General features: G+C 45.2%; 2 protein-coding genes across 7 annotated transcripts in view; both read right to left on the bottom strand.

Moving 5' to 3' along the window:
- The window catches only part of pyroxd2 (pyridine nucleotide-disulphide oxidoreductase domain 2), a 34761-nt gene extending 30551 nt beyond the window's left edge, over positions 1–4210 (bottom strand). The window contains 1 exon segment of the mRNA NM_001141738.1: positions 4005–4210. Within this exon segment, the coding sequence (NP_001135210.1) occupies positions 4005–4122 (118 nt within the window). The 5' untranslated portion in view covers positions 4123–4210.
- Positions 4211–10971: 6761 nt separating this feature from the next.
- On the bottom strand, positions 10972–19949 carry LOC106613026 (uncharacterized). 6 transcript variants are annotated; one of them, XM_045722593.2, is made up of 10 exons: positions 19752–19948; positions 19433–19510; positions 18479–18501; positions 18119–18235; positions 16325–16546; positions 15343–15937; positions 14856–15045; positions 14546–14619; positions 14093–14218; positions 11504–13926 (listed from the first exon to the last, which is right to left on the bottom strand). In XM_045722593.2, the coding sequence occupies exons 3-10, from the start codon at positions 18485–18487 to the stop codon at positions 13808–13810; spliced, it is 1452 nt and encodes a 483-aa protein (XP_045578549.1). In that variant the 5' UTR covers positions 18488–18501; positions 19433–19510; positions 19752–19948; the 3' UTR covers positions 11504–13807. The 6 variants fall into 6 exon arrangements, 4 of the variants coding, with proteins under 4 accessions (XP_045578549.1, XP_014070388.1, XP_082833006.1 ...); XM_014214913.3 differs by having other exon boundaries at positions 18119–18231; positions 19752–19947; XR_014392706.1 differs by adding an exon at positions 10972–11079 and having other exon boundaries at positions 13735–13926; positions 18119–19510; positions 19752–19949.
- Positions 19950–20922: the final 973 nt, after the last annotated feature.

Raw genomic sequence — 20922 nt, 5'->3', positions numbered from 1 at the left:
ATGTCTTGCTAAGTTTCACATATTAATAAAGATGTGGAACGATACTCACGCTGCGCCTTGGTCCTTCTCTACACACAAGCGTGACAGAATATCCCACCCACGGACCAAGCAGCGTGCCCAGGAGGAGCAGGGATCCTGGGCATGGGAGGAAAGCCAGGAGTGGAGGACATCCTGGACTTGGGATGAAATAATGGCATGAGACAAAAGCCTGCCATGGAAGCAGGCGGAAGCAGCGAGGGAGGAGAATCTGCGACGCCGGGGTTCGCGACCACGAAGACAGCCTGAAAGACAGTCCAAATTTTGGGGGGGGGGCACACGGGTTGGTCGGCGAAGCCGAGGGTTGAGTCTGAGAGCGAAGAGGAATATTGGGAGAGACTGAGCGAGGAGTACTGTGAGATAGTTGAGAGGGTGATGAAAGAGAGCTGTTGGTTTGGCGTAGTATGTACGGCATTTTCCCTGAGGAGCGTGTTAGCCGTCAGATGCCACCTGAGTCAGCTCCCCATACTCATCCCGAGAAGTGTGTTAAAGTTCCGGTACAATTGAGGCCGGTTATACGCACCAGGTCTCCAGAGCGCCTTCACAGCCCAGTACGTCCTGTGCCAACTCTCCGTACTCACCGTGGGAAGCGTGTGACCGGTCAGGCACCATGTTTTGAGGTGATACGCATGGTGTCTCCAGTGCGCATTCACAGCCCAGTGCGTCCTGTGCCAGCGCCCCACACTTGCCGGGCTAAAGTGAGCATCCAGTCAGGACGGATTGTGCCAGCTCTACGCTCCAGACCTCCAGTGCGCCTCCACAGCCCAGTATGTCCTGTGCCTGCTCCTCGCACTCTCCCTGAAGTGCGTGTACCCAGTCAGGTACGTCCTGTGCCTGCTCCCCGCACTTGTCCTTGAAGTCCGGAACCTCCTGAGACGGCCCACCGTCCGGAACCTCCTGAGACGGCCCACCGTCCGGAACCTCCTGAGACGGCCCACCGTCCGGAACCTCCTGAGACGACCCACCGTCCGGAACCTCCTGAGACGGTCCACGGTCCGGAACCTCCAGTGACGATCCACGGCCCGGAGCCTGCAGTGACGATCCACGGCCCGGAGCCTGCAGTGACGATCCATGGCCCGGAGCCTGCAGGGACGGTCGGCGGCCCGGAGCCTCCAGCGACGGTCAGCAGTCCGGAGCCTCCAGCGAAGGTCGGCGGTCCGGAGCCTCCAGCAAAGGTCGGCGGTCCGGAGCCTCCAGCAAAGGTCGGCGGTCCGGAGCCTCCAGCAAAGGTCGGCGGTCCGGAGCCTCCAGCAAAGGTCGGCGGTCCGGAGCCTCCAGCAAAGGTCGGCGGTCCGGAGCCTCCAGCAATGGTCGGCGGTCCGGAGCCTCCAGCGAAGGTCGGCGGTCCGGAGCCTCCAGCGAAGGTCGGCGGTCTGGAGCCTCCAGCGACGGTCGGCGGTCCGGAGCCTCCAGCGGGGGTTCCCAGTCCGGAACCTTCTGCGGCAATCTACGGTCCGGAGTCCCCGGCGAAGATCTAATGTCCTGAGACCCCGGCGAAGCTCCACGGTCCGGAACCTCCTGAGAGGTTCAACGGTCCGGAACCTTCAGCTCCATGGCCGGAGCCTTCCCCTGCGCCGATGCCCAGTCTGAGCACGGCGTCCAGTCCAGCTCAAAGGCCAGAGTCTTCTTCTGCATTGGTGCCCAGTCCAGGCACAGCGTTCAGTCTGGGTCCATGGCTGGATCCGGGGGATGAGCAGGTTCTTCATCCCGCACCAGAGCCGCCCCCGATGCTGGAGGATCCGCGGGATGAGAAGTTTCTTCGTCCTGCACCTGAGCCGCCACCAACACTAGACACCCCCCCTCCTAACCCTCCCTTTTGGTTTCAGGTTTTGCGGCCGGAGTCCGCACCTTTAGGGGGGGGGGGGGGTTAGGGGTACTGTCACGTCCTGACCATAGATTGCTCTTATTTTCTATGGTAGAGTAGGTCAGGGCGTGACTGGGGGGGTTTATCTAGTTTATTTATTTCTATGTTGGGTTCTAGTTTCTTTTTTCTATGTTGGGGTTTTTGTATGATTCCCAATTAGAGGCCATCGTTGTCTCTAATTGGGGATCATATTTAAGTAGTTGTTTTTCCCACCTGTGTTTGTGGGATATTATTTTGAGTTAGTGCATGTTGCACCGCTGTCGTCACGGTTTGTTGTTTTGTTTATAGTTTATTGTATGTCTTGCTAAGTTACACATTAATTAAGATATGGAACGATACTCACACTGCGCCTTGGTCCTTCTCTACACACAAGCATGACAGACAGAGTGAAAAGAAAGCCTGTACAGAATAAAATATTCCAAAACATGCATCCAGTTAGCAGCAAGGCACTAAACTAACACTGCAAAAAAAATATATTGGCTAAGCAATTATCTTTTTGCTCCCGAATACAAAGTGCTATGTTTGGGGCAAATCAATAAAAAACATTACTGACTACAACTCTCCATATTTTAAAGCATAGTGGTGGCTGCATCATGTTATGGGTATGCTTGTTATCGTTAAGGACTGGGGAGTTTTTCAGGATAAAAAAATGGAGCTAACCACAGGCAAAGTCCTAGAGGAAACCTTGTATTGTCTGCTGTCCACCAGACACTGGGAGATTAATTTACCTTTCAGCAGGACTATAACCTAAAACACAAAGCTAAATCTACATTGGAGTTGCTTACCTAGAAGATAGTGAATGTTCCTGAGTAACCAGGTTAGTTTTGACTTAAATCTACTTGAAAATCTATGGCAAGACCTGAAAATGGTTGTTTAGAAATTATCAACAACCAATTTGACAGAGCTTGTGTGTGTGTGTGTGTGTGTGTGTGTGTGTGTGTGTGTGTGTGTGTGTGTGTGTGTGTGATTACTTCCACAGACTTTTTTAGGTAAGATGCCCAAATAATACTTTTCTAGTTTAATGAACATATGAGACAATTTGAAATAAAAAGGTTGACTGAATTTTGGCTTCATTTTCTTAAGTTAGAGCTAAGTTTTGGCCAACAATTGTTTTAGTTCAGGTAACACTTGGAATGAAAAGTTGATTAAACACAACAAATCCTGTGGAAGCTGTTACTTAATAATAATAATAATAATAATGTTGTTTGTTTTTAATTTTTAATTTTATTTCACCTTTATTTAACCAGGTAGGCTAGTTGAGAACAGGTTCTCATTTACAACTGCGACCTGGCCAAGATAAAGCAAAGCAGTGTGACAAAAACAACAACAGAGTTACACATGGAATAAACAAACATATAGTCAATAACAATAGAAAAAGTATATATGCAGTGTGTGCAAATGAGGTAAGATAAAGGAGGTAAGGCAATAAATAGGCCATAGTGGCGAAATAATTACAATTTAGCAATTAAACACTGGAGTGATAGATGTGCAGAAGATGAATGTGCAAGTAGAGATACTGGGGTGCAAAGGAGCAAAACAAATAAATACATAACATGGGGATGAGGTAGTTGGATGGGATATTTACAGATGGGCTATGTACAGGTGCAGTGATCTGTGAGCTGCTCTGACAGCTGGTGCTTAAAGTTAGTGAGGGAGATATGAGTCTTTGCACAGTGAATATTTTGGGTTATTCACGCAACTCAACTGGCTGGGTCAAAATAACCCAGTGTGTGTTCTGTCCAATATTTACCCAACGCTGGGTTACAAAATAACCAAAATTGGGTTGGTTTTAACAAAGTATTAAAAAAAACAATGTATAGAGGGAGGCCAACGAGTCCAAATTAGCCTATAACAGTGTTGCTGTGTCACTGTAGCCTGCCTATCTTACATTTTCATAAAATAAAGGTTTGGGAACCGTTAAGAAAGCCGTTAAAAATGTACAAATGATCAGCAACATTGAACAAGTATTGCGCTCCTGCAACTTTGTGTCAACAAAATTGCACAAGCGGCGTGAAAAAAGTAACCGCCGCACTAGAATCGGAAAGCCCGCGTCATGCACTATGCAGCCCGGTGCAGCTTTTGCCAGTCCCCCTTGTCCCCCTACCTCCTCCGATGATCACCGCGTCGTAGTGGGACTTGACAGCTGAGTGACTGGCTCTTGTCACCGTCCCTAGGGTTGTCACTGCCTGCCGAGTTCGGCCTGTCCACACCGTCGCAGCCATGACAAACTTGGATGTAACTTTTTCCTGGATTCCTTGTTATTCTTCGTTGCTCCACGTAACTCTGTAGCCCGAACTGAACTCGTACAAGCTCCACCTACTTGAGCATAGTTTCCCGTAGGTACAGATCCAGGATCAGTTTATTATTGCCCAATCCAGATCCCAACCGTTTATGAAAAAGCTCACAAACTGATCAGCGTCTATGGGAAACTTAATTTAATTGAACTGACTGAACTGATCGTCTTATAGTTCTACTATACTAATGTTGATTTTCTATTACTATACTGTATTTAAACTGGATTGTATTTATACATTCACCTACAATAGTGTGTGACCAATCCTTTATCCACTGTTACATCAATTAAATCTTATTGAGGGTGATCAGTGCCAGTTCGAAAATGCAATGCTTAAATGCTAATAGGAATATAAAAATGATAAATACATTTTTATTTTCATATCAGCATGCATGATTCATGCCACAATTACATTGCAAAGTTAAAAGGAAAATACAAAATGGTTAATTGGTGGTAAAGGACACCAGGTTTGAACCCAGTAGTAGATGGGTGTTTGTGTGATAAAGACAAAACATTTTCTACTGTATATAGGCTATCATATTGATTTTCTTATAAAGACAGTATGCCTACACTTTACCTAGCAAATTAAAATACGTTTTGTGTAGAGTACAACCACAGATAGAACAAGAAGCATAAAAATCTTTGATACGACTTAAACTGTCCCAGAACTAGCTTAGTATTTCTATGGTCTATTTTAAGGATTTGTCTGTCTAACCACACACTGACATGCACAGCTCTCTGGATGAGGTTCTTTTCAAGTCTCCAGTGAGTGATGAAGTCCCTTTCATCTACAGTTGAAGTAGGAAGTAGGCATACACTTCTGTTGGAGTCATTAAAACTCGTTTTTCAACCACTCCACAAATGTCTTGTTAACAAACTATAGTTTTGGCAAGTCGGTTAGGACATCTACTTTGTGCATGACACAAGTCATTTTTCCAACAATTGTTTACAGACAGATTATTCCACTTATAACTCACTATCACAATTCCAGTGGGTCAGAAGTTTACATACACTAAGTTGACTGTGCCTTTAAACAGCTTGGAAATTCCAGAAAATGATGTCATGGCTTTAGAAGCTTTCAATAGGCTAATTGACATCATTTGAGTCAATTGGAGGTATACCTGTGGATGTATTTCAAGGCCTACCTTCAAACTCAGTGCCTCTTTGCATGACATCATGGGAAAATCAAAAGAAATCAACCAAGAACTCAGAAAAACAACTGTAGACCTCCACATGTCTGGTTCATCCTTGGGAGCAATTTCCAAATGCCTGAAGGGACCACGTTCATCTGTACAAACAATAGTACACAAGAATAAACACCATGGGACCACGCAGCTGTCATACTGCTCAGGAAGGAGACGTGTTCTGTATCCTAGAGATGAACATACTTTGGTGCGAAAAGTGCAAATCAATCCCAGAACAACAGCAAAGGACCTTGTGAAGATGCTGGAGGAAACAGGTACAAAAGTATCTATATCCACAGTAAAACAAGTCCTATATCGACATAACCTGAAAGCAAGGAAGAAGCCACTGCTCCAAAAATGCCATAAAATGCCAGACTACGGTTTGCAACTGCACATGGGGACAAAGATCGCACTTTTTGGAGAAATGTCCTCTGGTCTGATGAAACAAAAATAGAACTGTTTGTCCATAATGACCATTGTTATGTTTGGAGGAAAAAGGGGGAGGCTTGCAAGCTGAAGAACACCATCCCAACCGTGAAGCATGGGGGTGGCAGCATCATGTTGTGGGGGTGCTTTGCTGCAGGAGGGACTGGTGCACTTCACAAAATAGATGGCATCATGAGGCAGGAAAATTATGTGTTTATAATGAAGCAACATCTCAGCACATCAGTCAGGAAGTTAAAGCTTGGTCACAAATGCGTCTTTCAAGTGGACAATGACCCCAAGCATACTTCCAACGTTGTGGCAAAATGGCTTAAGAACAACATAGTTAAGGTATTGGAGTGGCCATCACAAAGCCCTGACCTCAATCCCATATAAAATGTGTGGGCAGAACTGAAAAAGCGTGTGCGAGCAAGGAGGCCTACAAACCTGACTCAGTTACACCAGCTCTGTCAGGAGGAATGGGCCACAATTCATCCAACTTATTGTGGGAAGCTTGTGGAAGGCTACCGAAACGTTTGACCCAAGTTAAACAATTTTAAGGCAATGCTACCAAATACTAATTGAGTGTATGTAAACTTCTGACCCTCTGTGAATGTGATGAAAGAAATAAAAGCTGAAATGAATCATTCTCTCTACTATTATTCTGACATTTCACATTCTTAAAATAAAGTGGTGATCCTAGCTGATGTAAGACAGGGAATTTTGGAGTTCAGCTAGCCATGGTTAGCGGTCCTCAGCTATCCATTAGCTCGAAAAGCTATCGCCAGTTTTTGTACAGCGCGACTCAGACCAGAGCATACCGGACCTATTCTCTCTCCATATCCTCAGATTTCCACCGCAGGCTCTGGACATTTACACCTGGATCTTGCAGCTAGCTAGCTGCTACCTGAGTGACTATTGGCAACGTCGGTCCCGGAGTTAACATAAATTATTCCGGAGCTAGCCAGCTGAAGTTTTCCATCAGCCACTCCTGGGCTATTCCGGAGCTAGCCAGCTGAAGAGTTCCATCAGCCTCTCCTGGGCTATTCCGGAGCTAGCCAGCTGAAGAGTTCCATCAGCCTCTCCTGGGCTACAATCACCTATCCGGACACGTTTTTCCTGCCGATGCGGAGCCCCATCGGGCCTTCACGACTGGACCACCAGCGTTATCTGCCCGAGGGAGTTATCCAACTGGCCCCTCCGTCGCGTCGTAACCTGAATGCCCATCTGCGGCCCGCTAATCGTTAGCTGTCTTATCGGCTGCTATCTGAATAGGTCTATCGGACAATTTTCTTGGGCCACTATAACTAACTATTTTGCCAATTGGACTGGTCCCCCCACCACACGAAACCCCACTAATCTACAGACGGAAACACACGAGGTGGCTAAAAACACACACCCCTCCATCTTCTACCAGCTTGCTACCTATGGCTCGGCTAGCTATCTAATTCTCACTGGACCCTTTGATCACTCGGCTAAGCATGCCTCTCCTTGATGTCAATATGTGTTGTCCATTGCTGTTCTGGTTAGTGTTTATTGGCTTATTTCACTGTAGAGCCTCTAGCCCTGCTCATTATACCTTATCCAACCTCTCAGTTCCTCCACCCACACATGCTATGACATCTTCTGGTTTCAATGATGTTTCTAGAGACAATATCTCTCTCATCATCACTAAATGCCTAGGTTTACCTCCACTGTATTCACATCCTACCATACCTTTGTCTGTACATTATACCTTGAAGCTATTTTATCGCCCACAGAAACCTGCTCCTTTTTCTCTCTATTCCGGACGTCACAGACGACCAATTCTTATAGCTTTTAGCCGTACCCTTAGCCTCATCCTTCGCTGTTCCTCTGGTGATGTAGAGGTGAATCCAGGCCCTGCAGTGCCTAGCTCCACTCCTACTCCCCAGGCGCTCTCTTTTGATGACTTCTGTAACCGTAATAGCCTTGGTTTCATGCACGTTAACATTAGAAGCCTCCTCCCTAAGTTTGTTTTATTCACTGCTTTAGCACACTCTGCCAACCCGGATGTCCTAGTCGTGTCTGAATCCTGGCTTAGGAAGTCCACCAAAAACTCTGAAATCTTCATCGCTAACTACAACGTTTTCAGACAAGATAGAACGGCCAAAGGGGGTGGTGTTGCAATCTACTGCAGAGATAGCCTGCAGAGTTCTGTCCTACTATCCAGGTCTGTACCCAAACAATTTGAACTTCTACTCCAAAAACAAGTCTCTCACCGTTGCCGCCTGCTATAGACCACCCTCGGCCCCCAGCTGTGCTCTGGACACCATATGTGAACTGATTGCCCCCCATCTATCTTCAGAGCTCTTGCTACTAGGTGACCTAAACTGGGACATGCTTAACACCCCAGCCATCCTACAATCCAAGGTTGATGCCCACAATCTCACACAAATTATTAATGAACCCACCAGGTACCACCCCAAAGCTGTAAACATTGGCACCCTCATAGATATCATCCTAACCAACTTGCCCTCTAAATACACCTTTGCTGTTTTCAACCAAGATCTCAGCGATCACTGCCTCATTGCCTGCATACGTAATGGGTCAGCGGTCAAACGACCTCCACTCATCACTGTCAAACGCTCCCTGAAACATTTCAGCGAGCAAGCCTTTCTAATCGACCTGGCCCTGGTATCCTGGAAGGATATTGACCTCATCCCGTCAGTAGAGGATGCCTGGTTATTTTTTTTAAATGCCTTCCTCACCATCTTAAATAAGCATGCCCCATTCAAGAAATTTAGAACCAGGAACAGATATAGCCCTTGGTTCTCCCCAGACCTGACTGCCCTTAACAACACAAAAACATCCTGTGGCGTTCTGCATTAGCATCGAACAGCCCCCGTGATATGTAACTTTTTAGGGAAGTTAGAAACCAATATACACAGGCAGTTAGAAAAGCCAAGGCTAGCTTTTTCAAGCAGAAATTTGCTTCCTTCAACACAAACTCAAAAAAGTTCTGGGACATTGTAAAGTCCATGGAGAATGAGAACACCTCCTCCCAACTGCCCACTGCACTGAGGATAGGAAACTCTGTCACCACTGATAAACCCACTATAATTGAGAATTTCAATAAGCATTTTTCTAAGGCTGGCCATGCTTTCCACCTGGCTACCCCTACTGCAGTCAACAGCACTGCACCCCCCACAGCTACTCGCCCAAGCCTTCCCCATTTCTCCTTCTCCCAAATCCATTCAGCTGATGTTCTGAAAGAGCTGCAAAATCTGGACCCCTACAAATCAGCGGGGCTAGACAATCTGGACCCTTTCTAAAATTATCTGCCGAAATTATTGCAACCCCTATTACTAGCCTGTTCAACCTCTCTTTCGTATCGTCTGAGATCCCCAAAGATTGGAAAGCTGCCGCGGTCATCAGCCTCTTCAAAGGGGGAGACACTCTAGGTCCAAACTGCTACAGACCTATATCCATCCTACCCTGCCTTTCTAAGGTCTTCGAAAGCCAAGTCAACAAACAGATTACCAACCATTTCGAATCCCACCGCACCTTCTCCGCTATGCAATCTGGTTTCAGAGCTGGTCATGGGTGCACCTCAGCCACGCTCAAGGTCCTAAACTATATCGTAACCGCCATCGATAAGAAACAATACTGTGCTGCCGTATTCATTGACCTGGCCAAAGTTTTCGACTCTGTCAATCACCACATCCTCATCGGCAGACTCAATAGCCTTGGTTTCTCAAATGATTGCATCGCCTGGTTCACCAACTACTTCTCTGATAGAGTTCAGTGTGTCAAATCAGAGGGCTTGTTGTCAGGACCTCTGGCAGTCTCTATGGGGGTGCCACAGGGTTCAATTCTTGGGCCAACTCTTTTCTCTGTCAATGATGTCGCTCTTGCTGCTGGTGAGTCTCTGATCCACCTCTACGCAGACGACACCATTCTGTATTCTGGCCCTTCTTTGGACACTGTGTTAACTACCCTCCAGACGAGCTTCAATGCTATACAACTCTCCTTCCGTGGCCTCCAACTGCTCCTAAATACAAGTAAAACTAAATGCATGCTCTTCAACCGATCGCTGCCTGCACCTGCCCGCCTGTCCAGCATCACTACTCTGGACGGTTCTGACTTAGAATATGTGGACAACTACAAATACCTAGGTGTCTGGTTAGACTGTAAACTCTCCTTCCAGACTCACATCAAACGTCTCCAATCCAAAGTTAAATCTAGAACCAGCTTCCTATTTCGCAACAAAGCATTCTTCACTCATGCTGCCAAACATACCCTCGTAAAACTGACCATCCTACCGATCCTCGACTTCGGCGATGTCATTTACAAAATAGCCTCCAATACCCTACTCAACAAACTGGATGCAGCCTATCACAGTGCCATCCGTTTTGTCACCAAAGCCCCATATTCTACCCACCACTGCGACCTGTACGCTCTCGTTGGCTGGCCTTCGCTTCATAATCGTCGCCAAACCCACTGGCTCCAGGTCATCTACAAGACCCTGCTAGGTAAAGTCCCCCCCTATCTCCGCTCACTGGTCACCATAGCAGCACCCACCTGTAGCACGCGCTCCAGCAGGTATATCTCTCTGGTCACCCCCAAAGCCAATTCCTCCTTTGGCCGTCTCTCCTTCCAGTTCTCTGCTGCCAATGACTGGAACGAACTACAAAAATCTCTGAAACTGGAAACACTTATCTCCATCACTAGCTTTAAGCACCAGCTGTCAGAGCAGCTCACAGATCACTGCACCTGTACATAGCCCATCTATAATTTAGCCCAAACAACTACCTCTTCCCCTACTGTATTTATTTATTTTGCTCCTTTGCACCCCATTATTTCTATTTCTACTTTGCACTTTCTTCTACTACAAATCTACCATTCCAGTGTTTTACTTGCTATATTGTATTTACTTTGCCACCATGGCCTTTTTTGCCTTTACCTCCCTTATCTCACCTCATTTGCTCACATTGTATATAGACTAATTTTTCTACTGTATTATTGACTGTATGTTTGTTTTACTCCATGTGTAACTCTGTGTTGTTGTATGTTGTCGAACTGCTTTGCTTTATCTTGGCCAGGTCGCAATTGTAAATGAGAACTTGTTCTCAACTTGCCTACCTGGTTAAATAAAGGTGAAATAAATTAAAAAATAAATAAAAATGAGATGTATGTTTCTTTTACCCTTGACACACCCAACAGATGGGCTGTTTGTCCTCCAGACAGAAGAGCTTAAGTTTGTCGCCATGCAGACTGCAGAGCACCTTGGACCGTGCTGAAGCTCTCAGACTCCTCTCCTGTAAGAAGACCTCACACAGGTTATTCAGAGCCGTGTTGGGGAGAGGTAATTCCTATAATAAGGTACTTTTCCTGCAAACTGGAAATTCCAGAGATTCCTTATATTTCCAGCATTCCTGCAGACAGACTTTAAATTCTCGGTCCACTTGTTTTCTCCATCTTCATTGATGACCTGGTCGATGTCTACGAGAACCCGTTGTACCTTTGTGTGTGTGTGCGCGTGTGTGTGTGTGGTTTTGCTGCGGGTGCAAAAATAATATCTCATTTACAGTTCACATGATACAGCATACAGACCAGACTCCAGATATATTTTACATTGTTGTCCCGGTTGAATATGGTCATAGCCCATTGTTTTTTCCAATTCAGTATAAATAGTATGAAATGCGCAAACATCATATAATCAACTCATAAAACAACACTTGGTATTTTAAGAATATAGATTTTTATTGACATACTGTAGCAGCAGCTTCAACATAGTAAAATATACATTTACACAGACTGAACAAAACAATAATGTGTTCTATTTGTACAACACTATATTTAGTTTCTTTTTCATGCACAGTCAGAGCTAATAAATGGTTCATAAAGGGGTTATAACATAACAAAATGGCTTATTACATAAGAACTACTCCAAGCTCAGATGAATAGGCTAAAGCTTGAATAAGACTGGGATTAACTATCCTAGCAGATAACTGGACAATACACAGCTTTCTGAAACGACTGCCTCGGGTCTGTTAGGGCCTATGACTCCATACATGGTCATTTCCCAGACAAATCCATTCCTGATCAATATTTTCCCTTGATCACAATATACAGTACATCTTTGAAAATCAATAACTTCAATAAATGTGCAAAATTCTCAATCTTTTGTTATGATCCTTTAAATGGTTCCTGTGCTGTGACATGTTAACATACATGTCACTTCTTTTCATGTGTGTTTATGCATGCATGTTAAGATATAATAATTTTGTGGGCAGTTATAAAATGTTCCATTATTATTTGGATATTGTTTGAGATTAATTGAGGATATGATCAAGCGTCAATCCAATTGAGGATTATTGCCAAGATCTGTGGCAGGGCAGTTCATGACTACTGCAGTGTTAGTAAAGCTATAGCAGGACCTTGTCTTTCTCACTGTGCTCCACCGTTCAAGTAAATAGACTACTGTGCTCCTACGTTCAAGTACATTAAGTGCAATGACAGGACTATGAGTGCGGGAAAGCTCTAGGTCCATATCCATAAAGTATCTCAGAGTAGGAGTGCTGGTCTAGGATCAGGTCCTCCCTGTCCTAATCTTATTAATTAAGATTATGCTTTATGAACATGGGCCCTGGGATAATAGAGACTACACATCCAATGGGTACACTATACTTTACCTATCAGAAATCACAGCAGGAAAGATGTACTCATTTCCATTTTGCAAAAGATAGAATAGTAAACGTTTAGGTTTGTAAGGGAGGTTATAATTTTTTTACCACTGATGAAGTTGTGTTTTCTATATTGTATAGAAATATTAGTAGCACAAAGAGAGGCAAAGAGAGATGTGGTGGTGTACGTGTTAGTATTTACTCTCAAAGAGCATTCAAAGGCACAGGCTACACAAAGTACCACAGACCTAGATAGACTCATAGATGTGGATCTCTCTAACAGTTACAGTACTGTGGGTTTAGGACAGGGATGGACAACTCTGGTACTCAGGGGTGCAGCAGTGTCCGCTGGTCGTCTTATCTTCCTGTGGCACTTAATTGATCAATTAATATCGCTCATTGCTGAGAGAACACACGCCCGGGCCCATGTTCAAAAAGTGTCTCAGAGTAGGAGAGCAGATTTAGGATCAGGTCCCCCCGTCCATGGAATCCTATTTATTATGATCTAAAAGGAAAAAGATAGCCTTTAATTAACTCCTACTCTGAGACTCTTTGTGAACATGGGCCCAGGTTTCCCAGGAAGAAGTCAGTCACTGATTTGCAGGAAAAAACTAAAACCAGTAAACACATTGCCTTCCTGAGGACCGGAGTTGCTCATTCCTGGTTTAAGGTTATTATTATCATCCTTTCTACACAAGTTAATCTGTAGAGCAGTACAGTACATTATGATATCAGTTTTAAAGAGGATCTGTAGAGATAGACAAAAATAGCATTTACCTTAAAGGATAGCAGAGACATATAAAACGACCATGCAAGCAGCATCTTTGAGAACCATTGTGCAACATTCACATGATGCCAAAGTCGTCCCTCGTCTGTCTGTTTATCCATGCCCTTTTGGTTTACAGTACAATTCTAAATGGACGTCAAGCTAAACAGCTTACTCATCATGTCCACTGTTATAAGCACCATATTCACTGTCACTCCTCTCCCTGTTCTCCGAGAATACATAGTGTATAACTACAACTAGCTAGCAGCACACAGTGTCTTCCTTTAGGCACAATGGGGTACACTACAGTACATAATTCAATAAATACACTGGAATCATGCACACTCCCTTATACACAAACACACACACACACACACACACACCATATGTTGCCGTTCTGAGACACTCATCAACTATACTGTAGCAGCTAGAGACCAAGACACAGTGCAAGCCTAACAAGACAGTTCACCCAGATCCTATCTACCTAAGAGTTTGTGTGTGTGTCCACCTATCTGTCCTACCTTCTCTCCATGTCAGAAAGTGCGAAGTGAAGCGAGAAGCAGGCAGGATAGTGACTCTGGTGGGGAGAAGAGGTTAGAGGCTAGGGTCCGATGACCCTCCTTCTCCCCGAGTCTCTCTGGTGCTCTGTCCCCCGGCATGGTTCTTCAAGATCCTCTCCACAAACACTTTGCCTCGACCAGCTACACGTGGCCCTGCACACACACACACACACACACACACACACACACACACACACACACACACACACACACACACACACACACACACACACACACACACACACACACACACACACACACTTAACATAAACTCACACTAACAGGGTCCCATGAAAGTCCAAACAATCTACATACTCACCAGCTGATTCCTTCAGAATGTCCTCCAGTCTCTCTCTCAGAGCACCTCGCTCTGTGTCTTCCTCTCTGCTCTCCACTCTCTGGCGGATCAGCTCCTTTATCTGCAGCACTGCCCCCAGCAGGCCATCTGAAGGAATTACACCATCAGAGACATGAAGGGTTGACTGAAGGAGCTAAAATGGCAGCCTGGTCTTATAGACCAGACGTAACATAGTAAATGTAAATCTGGGACACTCAAATGAGTATGATATGTTATGTTTGGTATGGTTACATAAGACAGATGGTTACTTAACACGAACGTCTAGCAATCCAATGGTTAATTAGCAACTTTTCAACTACTTGAAACATTGTCCTGGCTAGAAACACATTTTGTCTTTACACCCTGGGTCACCACTAGACCCCATAACAACAGCTTGAGGTGGGTTACCGATTATGATAGGCAGAAATGACTCACCATACTCCTGGTTCAGTCCCCACAGTTTGATTTTGTTGGCCTCATGCTGGGCTTTCTTTTTCAGTCGACACGCTCTTCAGAGAGAGAGAGAGAGAGAGAGGACAGTTTACAAAGCTATCGCCAGGACTTATGCTCCACTACACTCACCCTCACTAGCACTTACTGTAGCTAGACACACCCTGCTGTGCAAATCAAATGAATGTCTGAACGTGCTGTGTGGAAAAGCCACCAGAGAATTAGGTCTCTATAGTTAGACAGGTAAGTCAGTGTGCGTGCGTGTGTGTGCCTGTGTCCCAGTGTGTATGTGTACCTGGAGGCCAGTTTGTTCCTCTCCTTTCGTGTTGGTGCCCTGGCAGTAACAGGCAGGTCACTGACAGGAGTCATGCCCTCCAGAGCAGAGCTGAGTGTGTGGAGCTGCTCCCCCAGGCTCTGTAGCTTCACAGGGCTAGGGGTCAAGTCACTGGCGTCTGTACGACGGGCTTTCCTCTGGCCTTGCTTCCCTAGGGAACACACAGGGTTTTTGTCAGTAAGTCACTCTGGATAAGAGCATCTGCTAAATTACTAAATGTAATTGTATGCTTCACCAACCACTCAATACGCAACTGACAGTACATTTTACATTTGAATTTCTTAGTGTGTATATGTGACCCACCGAATGAGTGTTGATAAATTAAAACTGCCAGAGTGTTGGGTCTCCAACACCGTAGTTGTTGAAATGGACATATATGTTCTCAATTTAATATAAAATGTTTTACATCTTTCAATCCATTGTACATTTGTGGGCCTTGGGGTCTCACCATTGGTGGAGGTCCCCCCTATCAGGCACATGGTGCTGGGTAGGGTGCTAGGGCCCCAGATTATGTCCCCTCCATCTTTCTCTTCATCCTTTCCCTCATCTCTCCCTTTGGCTCTCCTGCTATCTCTCTCTCCATCTCTCCCCAGGGCTGCCTCACTGTAGAGGCTACATTCCCAGTAACACCAGCGTTTCTTTGGTCTCACGTGGGGCTGAAGCTCCTCCTTTTCCTCCACTTCCTCCATGGCTTCTCTACCCTCCTCTTTCTCATCTTCTTCCTCTTTCTCCTCCTCTCCAATATCACAGTCTGTTCCTTGACTAGACTCAGTGTCTAGCTCACTCTGTAGAGAGTAGTTATGTTCTTCACTGTGGACCTCCAGATCCACAGGAAGTGATATCCTCTCCTCCTGAACCACCTGATGCAGCCCTTTCCTAGCTTCACTCTCCCGCCCTCCAGCCTCTTGGTTCCAGGGCCCTGGATCTCTCCCAGCCAGGGGGAGGTGTCCAGCCACTAATCCCACACAGGGTGTGAGGTCTGTAGGGTTCCTCAGCTGCCTGCCCCCTGGTCTCTGGGATAACCATGGTTCTTCTCTGCTTCCCTGTGGAGAGCAAAACAGAGTAGGTAGAGTAGGTAGTTAGCTCTAAGGGCTCAGACACAACAATAGTGTTTGCTGACCGACAGTACTTAGCATCTCTGAACGTAATTTTTCGAACCGAGAGCGCACCGATTTTACATGTAGAATTGCGTGAAAAATGTTGGCACTCAGACATCTATACTAGGTGGTCCCTAAAACACAGCACGCTTAACATTCGTCAGACAAATGCTAGAGCCACAATCGGTGCGATGTGTGCGAGCCTTAAACCAGGGTGACTTAGATTTACATTCTCCAAATGCAGAGTTCCTAAGGAGTGACTTCCAGGGATCTAATGGTTAAGGTCAGTGATGATGTTAATCTGGGTAATCTGTGGTTATAAGTAACCCCTACCTCAGGTGAGATGGAAGAGCGCTCGCAGCTTGGTGGCGTCCTCTCTGGGCTGCCTTTGGTATAGCGTGTAATGTCATCCAGGGCCGAGACGTCCCAGCGACGCTCGGAGGTGTGTTTGTCATCAGTGGTCGAGTCTTCTAAGAGATCACTGAGTAGTTCACATCCACGCTGCTGGCCTCGACACAGGGACAGGGCTGGGGGCCCCAACATCACCACCACACACTACAGCACAGAGACAAGACACACACTACATGACCAAAAGTATGCGGACACCTGCTCGTCGAACATCTCATTCCAAAAGCACGGGCGTTAACATGGAGTTGATCCCCTTTTCCTGCTATAACAACCTCCATCCTTCTGGGAAGGTTTTCCACTAGATGTTAGAACATTGCTATGGGGACTTGCTTCCATTCAGCCACAAGAGCATTAGTGAAGTCAGGCACTGATGTTGGGCGATTAGTCCTGGCTCCAGGTCGACGTTCCAATTCATCCCAAAGGTGTTCGATGGGGTTGAGTTCAGGGCTCTGTGCAGGCCGGTCAAGTTCTTCCACACCGATCTCGACAAACCATTTCTGTATGGACCTCGCTTTTTGCACGGGCATTGTCATGCTGAAATAGGAGAGGGCCTTCCCCAAAATGTTGCCACAAAGTTGGAAGCACAAAATCATCTATAATGTCATTGTATGCTGTAGCATTAAGATTTCCTTTTACTGGAACTAAGGAGCCTAGTCAGAACCATGAAAAACAGCCCAAGACCATTATTTAATCAGTCTACAGAACATGTTTCCACTGCTCCAGAATCCAATGGCGGCGAGCTTTACACCACTACAGCCGACACTAGGCTCTTTCATTGTCACCGGTGATCAGGCTGAACTCAGGCTGAACCCTGAACTCAACCCCATCGAACACCTTTGGGATGAATTGGAACACCGACCTGGAGCCAGGACTAATCGCCCAACATCAGTGCCTGACTTCACTAATGCTCTTGTGGCTGAATGGAAGCAAGTCCCCATAGCAATGTTCTAACATCTAGTGGAAAACCTTCCCAGAAGGATACAACACCACTGTCGTATCGTCAGCAAACTTGATGATGGTGTTGGAGTCGTGTGCGGTCATGCAGTCGTGGATGAACACGGAGTACAGGATGGGGCTAAGCACGCACCGCTGAGAGGCCACCTTGTTGAGGGTAAGCTTGGCTGATGTGTTGTTGCCTACCCTCACCAACTGGGGGCGGCCCTTCAGAAAGTGAAGTATCCAACTGCAGAGACAGATGTTTAATCCCAGGGCCCTTAGTTTAGTGATGAGCTTGGGGGGCACTATGGCGTTGAACACTGGGCTGTAGTCAATGAACAGCATTCTCACATAGCTATTCCTTTCATCCAGGTGGGAAAGGGCAGTGTGGAGTGCAAGAGACATTGCGTCATCTGTGGATCTGTTGGGGCGGTGTGTGAATTGGAGTGGGTCCAGGGTGTCTGGGTCGATGGTGTTGATGTGATTCATGACCAGCCTTTCAAAGCATTTCATGGCTACAGACGTGAGTGCTACGGGCGACAGTCAGTTAGACGGGTTACCTTGGTATTCTTGGGCACGGGGACTATGGTGGTCTGCTTGAAACGTGGGTATTACAGACTTGGTCAGGAAGAGGTTAAAAATGTAATTGAAGACACTTGCAATTGTTTATAAGTATCTGGTATTCACTTCCAAAGGTTGCTGTAATTTTGGGACTGATTCAGATGTGGGTCACACAACAAGAGGACTCTGTGGACAAAATAAAATGTTTTCCCCTGCACCTACCTGATCTGACTCTATGCTGCCCCCTGTAGGAGAGATGGTGAATGGCTCTGAAGTCACAGATAACCCATGGGTCCCATACGCCTCACCGAAGAAAGGCTCCATCCCACTGCTACCTGGCTGGAGAAAGGGTGGGGGAAAGACAAAGAGAGAAGGGCAGGAGGCCAGAGAGAGAAAGATAAAGAGAGAAGGAAGGAAAGACAGATGACTATCAGTTCTCATATTGTACAATAGCCCCCATTACGTCAGTAAGCTAGCAACTCGACATGGAGTATCCATGGAAATACATTCTATTTCTATGGGAGTATCTTTATATTCTGAAGTATAATGTAGAATACAACAAAGTATAACAAGGCTGTGTACCTGAGGCATGGTGGTGCTTGGACCTAGTCAGAGGCAGAAGGAAGGGTTAGCAGTTTAGAACGGTTAGCTTCCTCATCATCAGTACACAAACCGCAAGAGGTCAGAGTTCACATCATCTCATAATAGACTGACGGACAGTTAGCCTTAACATTAACAAATGTTATAGAGCAGCTGAATTATCACTGCAGTAAGACATATGCCTTAGCAAGACCATAAAGCTTCCATAAAGCTTCCATAAAATGTATTTATAGCTGGTAGAGAAAAGAAGGGATGATCTGCTACATACAGTTTGGGAGTCATTCAATCAAGAACCACTACTTATTATCATGTATGTATATTATGATTGTTCACGTACTTTCTGAACAACTATCAGGACTGTTAAAACAACTATCAGGGAAAAAAATGGAGTTGCTGTTTCCATTGTATGAGCACAGAGCGAGTGAGCGAGCAGAGGAAAGACTCTCTAATATCCACAGCCAACCTCCTGTGCCCCAGATCCCTAAAATAGTCATAATCAGTCATTTCACTGTCTCACACACACACACACACACACACACACACACACACACACACACACACACACACACACACACACACACACACACACAGGAGCAGCAGCCTTTCCACATGAGAGAGATAAATAAATATCTCTAAGGAATTGTTCAGTGCATTCTAGAATGTTCCGTTGAACTCTAAAGTGGTGAAAAAAAGAGGAAGAAAGAGAGGGGTGCCTAGTTATTGCCAAGAAATAAGAGAATAGCAACCTCTGTACTTGACAGCTGTTGGATGAATATTTTCACAATAAGCTGAATGTTATTCTAATTCATAGGCCCACATCTAGCCGTAGGTCGTTCAAGCCCTTTAAAACCAAATTTGGCAAAAAATATCACCCTGACACTGTCCCTATCACTCAAGATACGAAAATGCAGTATTTTAAACGAACAGCTGTCTTACCTCCTGCATGGACGGTGTGTCACATTTTCCTATGTTGAAGCGCGCACCCGTCATCTGTCAACGCGCAGTCCCGCGATTCTGACAGAAAATAGGTTAAACGTTTGACCACTAAATATGATGCAGCATATTAACGCTATTCCATTTTTATGAGTCCTACACATCTATAACATAGGATGCCACTGTTTATAACACAGGAAGAGTGCATCAGTCGCATTGAGTGGCATAAGAGCCGCAACAAAATAAAACCACCCTAACAGGAGGCTACAGGGACATTGCTCGAATCATGTCTACCTTTGCTGTAGTAGGCTTGGCTACTTACAGTCAACTGTTCCATCTGTCAGAAGTACAAAGTTACATATATCTCTGTAGACCAATTCACTTCTCCACAAGTCCGCAGAAATTAATCGAATTCAAATAGATGTGGTCCTCCTCTAGACGGCTATCGTCGCTAAATATTATTTGGTCTTAGTTATGAACAGCTGGCTTTGGGATGGTCTAGCCATAGGGAAACAAGGAAAACATTTTTCGTTATTTCTAATGAATACACACGTATGTTGTTAACGTGTATTGCATTACTGTTATCAAAATAACATAGTCATGTTCAAGATTTCATTACGTTAGTCTATATTTCCTCTAAACGCGATAATATGTAACGTTTTGATAAATAATTCCCCTCACATCCCAAATGGTTCCATCCAGGATCAGCTGTGAAAGTAGATTGTAGGATTTGTTCTCAGGAACGAAGAGTAAGTAAGGAAGGAAATGAAACGAGAACACCAGTCATATAATTTGTGGAAGCAGATATGTCTGAAATGTAAGGGACATTTCGAAATGTTCTGTGTGTGTGTGTGGGTGGGTGGGGGTGACAATAGTGGTAGGTGGATCAGTGGTAGGTGGATCGTTTGTCCAGATCTGCAATAGGCTAACTAACAATCATACTTCACATACAATTATTCTAAGTTGCATCAATTTTCTATATGAAGCCACAAGAACAAATAGGAATAGCTGATAGGCAGCGGAGATGCCAGGTGCATCATTGCGCATGAAAGAACAGTGAAGACATGCAGCTTAAAAAGCTCCCTATTTTTCTTGTTTATGGACAATACAATTATCCTACCTAGACTAGCTTACAACACCACAATGCAATGAATAATTGCATTATTGTTTTCAAGTGAGTACAAAATTCTACTCTAAGCTGCAGTGAAAATGTCATTTAATAATAATGGCGAATAATGGCGCAAAAGCCATGTGATTTTAATGTTTAATTCAAAATGTATTGCCTTTTATATGTGGCATAAACACAACCAGTCACAATGCTTTAGTCTGATTAGGCTACTTCAAAAGTCTCCTGTAAGCGTGCGCACGTTCGTCCAAAATATAATTTCAGCATCCTTAAAATGGCTTGACATTAACCAGGTTTCCATCCAACCTTTTTGTGTGAGTGAAGGACATGTTGGATAAAAAATGTAATGACATCATGGAAAGCATGC

Source organism: Salmo salar, chromosome 01, assembly GCF_965601325.2.
Source record: "Salmo salar chromosome 01, fSalSal1, whole genome shotgun sequence".
NCBI classification, from domain to species: Eukaryota; Metazoa; Chordata; class Actinopteri; order Salmoniformes; family Salmonidae; genus Salmo; species Salmo salar.
This window is presented reverse-complemented; position numbering and strand designations above follow the sequence as displayed.